Source organism: Ciconia boyciana, chromosome 26 (genome assembly GCF_034638445.1).
Source record: "Ciconia boyciana chromosome 26, ASM3463844v1, whole genome shotgun sequence".
NCBI lineage: Eukaryota > Metazoa > Chordata > Aves > Ciconiiformes > Ciconiidae > Ciconia > Ciconia boyciana.
This window is the reverse complement of record NC_132959.1, coordinates 744,560-755,832: the sequence shown is the minus strand read 5'-3', so window position 1 is coordinate 755,832 and position 11,273 is coordinate 744,560. Positions and strand designations below refer to the sequence as shown.

General features: G+C 66.5%; 1 protein-coding gene across 1 annotated transcript; it reads left to right on the top strand.

Moving 5' to 3' along the window:
- The first annotated feature begins 5,375 nt into the window (after positions 1–5,375).
- On the top strand, positions 5,376–10,639 carry SEMA4A (semaphorin 4A). The gene is made up of 14 exons (XM_072846668.1): positions 5,376–5,514; positions 6,640–6,800; positions 6,923–6,985; positions 7,080–7,178; positions 7,680–7,788; positions 7,907–8,023; positions 8,159–8,289; positions 8,400–8,569; positions 8,649–8,799; positions 9,032–9,221; positions 9,321–9,436; positions 9,526–9,692; positions 9,776–9,888; positions 10,008–10,639. The coding sequence occupies exons 1-14, from the start codon at positions 5,376–5,378 to the stop codon at positions 10,637–10,639; spliced, it is 2,358 nt and encodes a 785-aa protein (XP_072702769.1).
- Positions 10,640–11,273: the final 634 nt, after the last annotated feature.

The window sequence follows — 11,273 nt, the reverse complement described above, 5'->3', positions numbered from 1 at the left end:
CAAAAGTCATGAGGTTGTGCCCAAAACAGCGGGTTATTGAATGGCAGGAGGAAGCCAACCGCGCTGCTGGGACCTCGTGCTCCTGCCCAGCCATGCTGCGGGGAGAAATTCGGTCAGGAGGCAAGGGGAAATGTCACGGGTCCTCCCCACGTCCCCCATGGGACCCAGGTGTCCTGGCATGGCAGGGCTGGGTCACGCTGGGGAAGAGCTGAGCTGGCGGCATTGCTCCATGCCCCTTCGCCACCCTCGGTGCCCCACGGCTTGCACGACCTGTGGAGTCCCTGCGCAGCCCCACAGGGACCTTGCACAGCCCATGGGTACCACACACGTCCCATGTGGACCTTGCGTGGCCCCGTGTAAACCTTGCATGGCCCCACGGGGACCTTGCACAGCCCCATGGGGACCACATACAGCCTGTGGGGACCTTGCACAGCCCACGGGGAGCATGTATGGCCCATGGGGACCTCACACAGCCCATGGGGACCGTGCACGAGAGTGCCTGTGACAGAACTCCAGCCGCGCTCCAGCCGAAGCACCGAGTCAGGGTCGGGTTTCTCCAGCTCCTCCTGCAGTCCCGCGGGCCTGAGCCCAGCTCTGGGCTCCCCCAGGAGGCTGGGAAGAGGGAGATGGAGCCCAGAGCAGGGGACCATGACCCAGCCCTGCTCACTTGTGCACCGAGCGTCAGGGTCTCTGCAGAGGCACCCTGGGGTGCATGGCCGGGTGGGAGCACTGGGGTTTGGGCATGGCAAACAAACACGGGGGTCTCATGCTGGGGACCATTGGGCTTTTTAGGGGAAGAAAAAAAAAATCTAGCACAAGGGAGCCTTGGAGCAATCACTGGGATGGGGTAGAGCCAGGAGTGACCCCGACGTCTGGCAGCCACCCGGGTTTACCAGGCTGGGGCATGGCTGAGTGGGTGCCGGGAGCCCCACAAGCCTCACGCTGGCCCCCTCCAGGCCCCTGCATGCCCGGGGGGATTAAGGTCAGGCTGCCCTGCTAATCCCAAGGGTGGTTTAAGACGCGAGCTTGTGCCCACTGCCACCCCCCAAGGTTGCACCCCGAGGTGCTGCATGTCGCAGGACACCTGCAGGGCACCCTTGGGGGGACCGGGCGAGGGTGGGGGGCCACGGCTCAAGCCTTGGGGTGGGAGGGGGCCAGGGCAGCTCTGCGTCCCCACAGCAGGCTTTGGCTAAGCCTCCGGTGCCGGCGGGCCGGCAGGCACAAGGCACAAGCTCCTTACGACTCCCAGCCAAAGGCTCCCGACCTCCCGAGCCCCGTGGGAACTGGGGCAGCAGAAAGGGGGGAGCAGCCGAGGGGGCACGCGGGTCCACTCCCAGCCCTGGGCAGGGCAGGTACCCCCAGCGTGGGGTGGAATGGGGCCTCTGGACAGGCCCGTTCCCGGCTCGCGGCTTTTGAGGGTGTTGATGCTGGCACCCCAGCTTGTGCAAAGCAGCAGGGCTGGCAGCTTCCCTGGGTGCCTCATGCATGGTTGTGCAATTTGCAGGCTGGGGACAAAGTGACTTGCCTGAGATCATGCAGGGAAGGCGGTTGCAGAGGGAGGAAGCAGTGATGGCAGGAGATCCTCTTTCGGGGTTCAGGACACCCGGCTCCCACATGGCCGGGAAGGGGAAGGAGGGCAGGTTCCGAAGGAGAAGTGGGATCTACCGGTGCCAGCCGGGCCAGGCTTCCCCACAAGGGAAGTGGCAGTGTGGCAGTGTGGGCATACATGCGGCCTGCTCGGGACCAGATCCTGGCAGCTGCTGGTGGTGCCACAGCTGAGCCCCAAACCCCCTCCTGGGACCCCCCCAAAGCCAGGTAGCGTGGGCAGCCAGAGCCAGCACGGCTCATCTGGGACGGGTGAGCGGCAATGGGGGGCTGAGACAGGGATGCAGAGATGGGGGTGCAGGGATGAAGTGTGGATACGGGGGTGCAGAGATGGGGGTGCAGGGACACAGTGCAGATTTGGGGATGCGGTGTGGATATGGGAGTGCGGAGGTGGGGTGCAGAGATGGGGGTTCAGGGATGCAGTGTGGATACAGGGATGCAGAGATGGGGGCGCAGACACGTGGTGCAAACGGGGGGGAGCAAAGATGGGGTGAAGGGACACGATGTGGGGACACAGGAACGTCTCGAGAGAGGGGTTGGACGGGACACGTGGGTGCGCCGTTGTGCGCCTGTGGGTGCCCAGGGGTGCCTGTGCCTGTGTGTCTGTCCACATCTGCGGGGGGAGCGCGGGGGGGTGTACACGCGTGTGTGTGCACGCTCATGCCTGCGTGTGCAGGGCTGCGCGTGCCGGTGCCAGCCGCCGTGCGCCCACCCGTGCCTATGCGTGAGCGCAGGGCGTGCAGCCGTGGGTCCATCGGTCGGGCCGGGCCGTGTGTCCGTGTGTGGCTGCGGGGGGCGAGGCCAGCCGGAGCCGGCCGAGGTAAGCCGTAGCCATGGCGACGGGAGCGGGCTCCGCCGGCCCCGCAGGGATGCTGCTCCCGCCGGGCCTCCCCGGCCGCCCGGGCGCGGGTCCTGCCGCAGGTCGGTACCACCGCACCGGGACGGGCACCGGGCTGGGGACGGGCTGGGGGTGCCCCCTCGGGGGCGGGAGGCAGAGCCGGGGCTGGGGGCAGCCGCCATAGCGGGGACGGGCTGTGGGGAGCCCCCAGACGGCTCCGACGCTGCCCGGCAGTGACAAAGGGGCTGAGGTCCCAGCCCCAGGGAGAGCGTCCCCGCGTCCCCCACCCCGCGTCCTTGCCTTCGCATCCCTCCCTTTCTTCCTCCCATTTCTCCTTTGCATCCCTCCACATCCTCTCTGCCCCCCAACTCCTTCCTCTGCATCCTCCCATCTCTTTCCTGCACGACCCCACATGTGTCCCCACCCTTCGCATCCTGCCCTTTGCCTTCCCCACCTCTTGAATCCCTCCCCTGTCCCCCCCGCACCCCCCGATTCCTCCCCTGCATCCTCCCATATCCTGACTTCATCCCCCCCCTCCTCCCTTGCTTTCCATCTCCCCCACTCCCCCTCCTACTCCAGGTCTGGGGGGGATCGAAGGAGCCTCCCCCAGTCTGAGCCGGGCTGCCCCGGCCTCTGACTTCTGCCTGGGTGTTAGAAGCATCCCCGCACCACCCCCATGCCACAAGGATGCTCCCAGGGAGGGGGACATGGGCAGGGAGTTGGCGTCAAGAGGCAGAGAAGGACCACGCTCTTCCCTGCTGCGGAGGGACCCCAGTTCCCAGCCGCTCGGGAAACTGAGGCACGGGGAAAATCTCAGCAGCCAGGAGATCAGTGCCAGTGTAGCCACCAGCTTCACGTCTGCCCTGCGCCATCGTGTCTCGCTTTGCCGCGCACATGGGCTGGGTCTGGCTCGGTCCCGGGGCAGGTTAAACCGCTCTTTGCAAGGAGGATGTGTGTTTATTGGCAGCAAAATATTCCTCAGCTTGGAGGGAACCTGGAGAGTGGGTGGGACAGGGGACCGAGTCCCAGGGAGCCACGGCCATGGTGAACCCGAAAGCACCAGGGAAAACTAAACCACCCCAATGTTGAGAGGCCCTCGGTGATGCTTGCTTCCACGTGCCAAAGCCTACGCAGGGGGGCTGTAATGCCCCCCCACCCCGCATGTCCCCAGACCACTTTGGCCAGGGGACCCAGAAAGGAAGAGGGACAGGGCTGTGACGGAGCTTCAGCTCCCCATGCCGCTGGAGCAGCCTTGAGGCTGCTCTCGCTTCACACCCTGTCTCAGAGCTGGCTCGCACCGGGGGAACACTCTCCGGGAGCTTTACCCAGCCCCGCCACGGTCCCCCCGAGCCTTCGGCCTCGCCGAGGAGCCTCCGCTCCTTTTCCCATCCCTCCTCCCCCTCCACCGGCCCCGGTGGCTCCGGCCCAGGGCAGAACAATGCGGCCGGCCCAAGCCTCCATGCGGCCCCGTTTCTCAGCCAACCCTTCGCCAAGTGGGAAATCCGGGGCAGAGTAACCTAGTTTCTGTGCTTACAAGGAGCTTTCTGTCCTGGCCAAGCAAGGTGGCAGGGAGAGCGCTGCCCTCCCGGGGCTTGGTGTCCCGCCGGGCGGATGGTGGCACCGGGGGAGGCAGGTAAGGAGGCCCCGACAGGGCAGGATGCTCCTCAGCCTTGTCTGGAGCGGGATATTGGGGTACTTCAGATGTGGCTGTGGTGTTAGGGGGACCCCAGGGCTTTGGCTTCGGTGGGTTTCTTGCCCACAGCCATCCCGGAGCAGCCTGGGGTGGACGATGGAAGCTGCAGGGAGCCTGGCTGCCGGGACAGCTACGGGCTGTTTGTCGGGGCGATGCTCAGCCCCATGGGGCTGTTTGTGGGGGCCAGTGCTTGGCCCCATGGGGCTGTTTGTGGGGGTCGGTGCTCAGCCCCATGGGGCTGTTTGTGGGGGCGATGCTCAGACCCGTTGTTGATCCTCACAGTCAGCAGGAGAAACGACGTTGCTTTGCTCTCACCCCAAAGATTGCCCCAAAGCCAGGAGGGGAACCCAGGCATCCGGGCACCCCATTTCCCCCCGTGTCACCCCCTGGGCACCCCAGTCGGAGGAGCAGAACACCCCGGCTCCCATCCTGCCTCCCTCCGCCAGGCTTCGCTGCCCTCCCCGCGGGGACGCAACGCAGGCAAGGCGGGAGCAGGCGCCCGCTGCCCCAACCTGCTGAGGCTCGTCCTCTTCCAGCAGGACTTTCTGGTTCCTGTAGTCCCCGGCGGGGCTACGCTGGGCTGGGCTGGGCCGCAGCGAGCCCTGCTACGAGCCCGGCTGGGAGCCTGGCAGCACGGCTGGACCTTTGCAGGGCGCTGGGCATGGGCCTGCAAGGGTCTTCTGGCCACAGCCCCCTGCGGCCAGGCGCCTGCCGGGTGCCGATGCTCCAGGGGCGGAGGTGAGCCAGCTCTGCCCTCGCCCACCGGAGAGGTAATGCCGCTTGCTGGGGACACGGTGGCCACCTGCAAGGGGTCCCGGTGACCACACGGTTCTCAAGACTTTGCTTTTTCCCCGTTCCTTCCGGCAAGAGCTGCAAAAAGAGCTGTGTCCTGCCCCCCTCCCCTAATTTTGTGGACCCTCCGGCCACTGATGGAGCCGCACGGAGGAATCCCTGATGGGGACGGGCACCGTGGGGCTCTGCAGGGGCAAAGGCAGGAGCATCCGGACACCCCTGTGCCAGGGGGGTCCCGGTGCAGGGAGCCCAGCGGGGCACGGGGACGTCTCCGCCTGTGCCGGGACGGCAGTGGGAAGCTCTCGCCCATATTCGGGGGCCACGCACGGCTTGAGGCAGCAGGGCCCCACGGCCCCCCCGCACCGGGTGCTGGCTCCCCCCCTCGTTTCCGCTTTATGACATGCAGCCCCAGCGGTGCTTGCCCTAACCCTCGCCCTTCCCGCAGGGATGGTGCTGGGACCCTCCAGGGGTGCATCCCTGCCGCCCCCCGCCATGCCCGCAGCTGCCCTCCGCCTGCTCTGTGGTGTGGTGATGCCGGCCGCCATGCTCTGCGCCGAGCCCCTGCCCCGCATCACCTTCCCCAGCGGTGAGTACGAGCGAGCAAAGGGGCTGGGGAGGGGACGGGGGACAAAGCTGGGTTGCGAGGGGGGGAAACATCGGCTTGGGAGAGCGTCCGTCCCCAGGGCTGAGCATCCCGCATCAGGGACCCACGGGCTGCTCTCCGTCACAGCCTCCCCGTCTCGTTACCCCTCTCGTTAGCCCCGTGCAGGGCTGGGGCAGTGGGACGGCGGCTACGAGGCTGGGTGCTGGTGGCAACAGGGCGATGCAAAGGGCTATGGGGTCACGGCGGCGGCAGGTGTAATGAGGCTGGTTGGCACCCAAACACCTTTGGGAGTGGGAGCTGGGTGCACCCCAGGGTGCCGGCTCTAGCAGAGCGATTTTGGCACCCACCTGGCACCTGGGGATCTGGTCAGGGCCACTCTGGATGGAGGAAAAAGCTGCCTCCTCGGAGCGACAGGGCACTGCGTCCTGCCTGTGGGCCCAGCCAAAAGGCAAGTGGCAACAAGAGGGGTTTGGCAGTGCTGTGGGACGGCGGCGTTGGGGCAGGCAGGACAGGTCTGTGCTCTCGTGGCACGGCTGTGGCCTCCCGAGGCCCCGGCCCAAGCTGCCACTTCCCCTTCCCCATGCAGCCATTCCGAGAACTGCAAAATCTCCCTTTTCTTTTTTCCCTGTTTCGGTGGCTGGCGGGGGTATCCGGAAGCCTGTGGTCCCCCGCTCTGCTTGAGGGCACCGTGGGGGCTTGTAACCCTCCCCGATGGTGGCCCCCTGGGGCAGTGCATCCCCCAAACGGAGCATCACCCCGTGGCCCCGAAGCATCACAGGCAGGGCTTGCAGCCCAACGGGGAAAAACGCACTCCGTTTCTTACAGGACAGCAAAGCAGCGTCAGAGGGCGAGGGACCCGCGGGCTTCGCAGCCTGGGGACGTCCAGCTCTCGGAGAGGGGACGGGGGGAGGTGGGGACCTGGAAGCAGAAGTGGGGACGGCAATGCAGGGGCCATGGGGGAAGCAACGCGCCCCATTTCCTACATGAGAGGTGACACGAACCACAATGGCAGCTGCTGCCACATCCGCCCGGGGCTGATGGTGGTGGCGGTGCTGGGACGTGCGTGCGTCCCCCTTGGCCCCTGTCATCCCCCTTTGCTCCTGCCAGGGGACCCCCGACGGACCCTGACCCATTTCAGCCAGGACAACGTCTCCCACTACGACATTCTCCTCCTGCATGGGAGCGAGGAGGAGCTGTACGTGGGGGCGCGTGACCGCGTGCTGGCCCTCACCGTCGGCACCCCAGGCAGCATCCGTGCCAAAGCCTCGGTGAGCAGCAGCCGCTTTTGGGGAGGCTGGGGGGGAGGGGTGGGGGGAGGCCTCCGCTGTGCCTCAGTTTCCCCACTCAGGCATGGTTCAGCAGCTGTGGACCATCTCCCTTCCCTCCGCAGATAATGTGGGGACCCACGGCCGAGAAAACCTCCGAATGTGCTTTTAAGAAGAAGAGCCAGGAGGTGAGACAGCACCTGGGGGGGCTCAGGGGGCGGGGGGGATCCCTCAGAGCTGCAGGGATGCTCAGCCCCCGGCTCTGCTCTTTTCCCCCCGCAGACCGAGTGCTTCAACTTCATCCGGGTCCTTGTGGCCCTCAACCAGACCCACCTCTACGTCTGCGGGACCTATGCCTTCAGCCCTGCCTGCACCTACATCGTGAGTGTCCCCCCCGCCAAGGACGGGGACGAGGGGGGCTCTCCGGACATCATATGGCGTTCATAGAATCATGGAATGCTTTGGATGGGAAGGGACCTTTGCCACGAGGAGCCACAAAACACCGATCCAGGAGCCCTGGCGGGATGGGGGGTTTGAGCTAAGTGCATCACGGGGAGTCCCCCGGGATGTGGGGGGCCGGGTGCCCCCCGCCACCGAGGTGCATCTTTGCGTTTCACGCACTAAAGGAGCCCGTGGTGTTTCTAACTACGGCTGCCAGCGGCTTTTCACCTGCCAGGTCAATGCGGGTGGTAAACCCCTGATTTGGGGTCCCGGTTCCCTCAGGGGACCCCAGGCAGCCTGTCCTGCCTCAGTTTCCCCACTTGCTGAGCACATGGTGAGCACCGCAGCTTCCCCACAGGCCAGAGGGAGTCCACAGCCATTTCTTGTAGATTTTGGGCTTGGTTTGACTCCATCCGCTGATTTTTCTCCCCTTTCCCACAGCACCTGGAGAACTTCACGCTGATGTCCAGCGGCAGAGGACAACCTTTCCTGGACGGGAAGGGCCAGTGCCCCTTTGACCCCCAGCACACCTACACGGCCCTGCTGGTGGGTGAGTATGGGGCCAGTGGCCCCCATGGGTGGGCACCCATCCCTGGGATGGAGTGGAGGGTGACGGCGGGGGGGAGGGGGTCCCTACCGCTGCTCACCCCCACCCCGTCCCCGAGCAGACGGAGAGCTCTACGCCGGCACCATGAACAACTTCCAGGGCAACGAGCCCATCATCTCCCGCTCGCTGGGCAGCCGGACCCTGCTCAAGACGGACGCCTTCCTCCGCTGGCTTTCGGGTGAGCAGGGAGACGGCCCTTGGGAGGACCCCCCCGGCCCCCTCACCCCCCCCTCCCCCCCGTGCCAGGGGGTGCCTGCAGCAGCCCCCCCCTCGTTCCAGCTCCTCACCCACCCGCCCTGGCTGTGCCCCACAGCCGACGCCGCCTTCGTGGCCTCCTTCAGCATCCCTGGCAATGACAAGGTCTACTTCTTCTTCGAGGAGACGGCCGATGAGTTTGATTTCTTCGAGCGGCTCCTGGTGCCGCGGGTGGCCCGCGTCTGCAAGGTGGGCGCAGGGACGATGACGGAGGACGATGATGGGGGACGATGACGGGGGACGATGGGGGTACCCAGCTCCTGTCGCCCCGGGGCTGAGCGTCCTCCCGGCTCCCGCAGAGCGATGTCGGGGGGGACAAGGTGCTGCAGAAGAAGTGGACGACGTTCCTGAAGGCCCAGCTGATGTGCTCGCAACCCGGCCACTTCCCCTTCAACGTCATCCATCACGCCTTCGCCCTGCCCCGCCACGATGGCGGCGCCGACTTCTACGCCGTCTTCACCTCGCAGTGGTGAGTCCTGGCACCCGGGGGTGCTGCGGGTGCACTGGGGACCCGCATCCTCCCCATGCCCACCTCGCTGTCCCTGCAGGCAGGCGGGCAGGGCGGGCAGCGCAGCCGTCTGTGCCTACAGCCTGGAGGCTCTGGAAGAGGTCTTCGAGGGCAAGTACAAGGAGCTGAACAAGGAGAGCTCCCGCTGGACGGTCTACGGCGGCCCCGACATGAGTCCCCGGCCCGGCAGCGTGAGTGCTGCCCACCCGGCGGACACGACCCTCCCAGGGGACGATGCTGGTCCCCGAGGGGAGGGGTTTGTCTGTCCCAGTTTGCCCTGTGTGCTCGCACTGGTGGTGTCGGAGCAGGATGGGGAAGGGGGGGGGTGCCAATGATGCTGGCATGGGGCAGCCTCGTGGCGCGTGTCCCCCCCCCCCGTGCCTCAGTTTCCCCACGCCAGCATTGACTCCTCTCTCCCTGCAGTGCTACATGGGTGCCTCCTCCGACAAAGCCCTCACCTTCATGAAGGACCATTTCCTAATGGACGGGAAGGTGTCACCCACCCAGGGGCAGCCGCTGCTGGTGAAGACGGACGTCACGTACACACGCATCGCGGTGGACGAGACTCGTGGCATCTCGGGAGTCACCTACCGCGTCATGTTCCTGGCCACGGGTGGGTTTAAGTGGGGGTACACACAGAGCGCCTGCTCACCCCTCCTGCCCTTCCCTTGGCCCCCCCAAAACACCCGTGGTGTCCCCTGTGCCCCCGCAGCGGAGGGTTTCCTGCACAAAGCGGTGGAGCTGCCCGGGGGTCCCCACATCGTGGAGAGCATCCAGCTCTTCGGAACGCCGGAGCCGGTGAAGAACCTACTGCTGGCCCCAGGGAAGGTAGGGGATGGGGATGACCCCACAGCCCACCCCGAGCCCGGCACGGGGGGCCGGGGGGGAGGATCAGCCCCGTGCCTCTCCCTCTCTAGGGCTTCCTCTACGTGGGCTACTCCGGTGGCATCCTCCAAGTCCCGTTGGCCAACTGCAGCCTGCACCGGAGCTGCGCCGAGTGCGTGCTGGCGCGGGACCCGTACTGCGCCTGGCACAGCCTCGAGGGCTCCTGCCAGCCGGCCCGCGCCGCCACCACCGAGGACACGTGAGCCGCAGAGGCAGCGGGATGAGGATGGGAAGGGGGATGCGGAGGGGACCGGGATGCTGATGCCGCTCTCCCGGCCACAGGAGCGCGTGGCTGCAGGACGTCGAGACGGGGAGCCCAGCCACCGTGTGCCACCGCGAGAGGAGAGTGGCCACGCCCCGAGCCTGGGGGCCACCGGAGGATCCCGCCGCAGAGAGTTGAGTATGGGGGTGCGGCGGGACAGGGTGGGGGGTGCGGCGGGAGGGGGACTGGAGGGTGGGAGAGGGCTCACGGGGTGCACTGCATCACCCTGCTCTCCCCCTCCTCACCCTGCAGGGCTCAGCCCCCCGCTTAACGCCGTGGTCCGCCTGCCGTGCCCCCGCCGCTCCGCCCTGGCCACCTACAGCTGGCAGCAGCCCGCTGGCCAGGGGGGCCGGGGGGACACGACGCTGCTGCCTGACCACACGCTGGTGGTCATCATGCAACGGGGGACTGCTGGCACCTACAAGTGCCAGGCCACTGAGAACGGCTACACCTGGACCGTGGCCCATTACCAGCTACGGGACCCCAGTGGGGCGGCCCCCCAGCCGGACAGGCTGACTGAGGAGGGCTTGGCCTGGGGGTCCTCAACCCCCGGCACCTCCCAGTCTTACTGGCCCCAGTTTGTCACCGTCACCGTGCTGCTGGCCGTGACGCTGGCCGCTGCCGCCTGCCTGGCCCTCCTCGCCTACCGTGACCAGCTCAAAGCCAGGAGCAAGGTGCAGGGGTGCAGCGCACCCCACAGCCCCCCATCCCAGCACCGGGAGAAGGAACCCCTCAACGGGGGGTCCGGAGAGCCCCCGGCACCCGTGGTCCCCACCGAGGAGGAGGAGGAGGAGGAAGGCTCCAACGCTTGCTGCCTCCAGCTTGATGGGGACATCGATGCTGATAACAACAGGGTCCGTGTCCCGGCGGGTGACACGGCGTGACGCTGCCACCGGGTCGGGGAGACCGTGGGGAAGCAGTGGGGTGTAGGGGGGATATCAATGTGAAGTTTTTTTCTTTTTTGTTTAATTTAATACGTGCGTTTTAACATAAGGTAACACTTTGGGGTAGTGGCGAGGGGCAGCGGGGTGGGATGGGCCCCTGGGAGCAGCAGGGAAGGCAGCAAGAGGGGTGGGATGGGGCAGGGAGGTGGGATGGGGGGAGAGGGGAGGACATGGGGACAGGGAAAGGACGTGGGCACAGAGGAGGGACGTGGCCGTGGGGCAAGGCCGTGGGGTGGGGACAGGTGGAGCTGGTGGATGCTGACACTGGCGTCACCCCAGGAAAAACGCCTGGGATCCATAAAAGCTCCAAAATGGGGAAAGCCGAGCCCGGATGGGCTCCGTGGGCCGACCCCACGGGCACCCACCCTGCGCTGCCAGACCTCCCCACCCGCTCCCCACCACCCTGGGTGCTGGGGGACGCCACATCGCCCCGACCCCCGGACGGCCATAGCGGTGGTCCCCCCCCTTTCTCCCCAGCTGCCCCTCCTGGGCTTGGCCCCTGCTGCTTTTTTGATGACGTTGAGCCTTCTTTTTTTTTAAGACGAACCAGCTGTAAATTTTCCTGCTCTTTGTA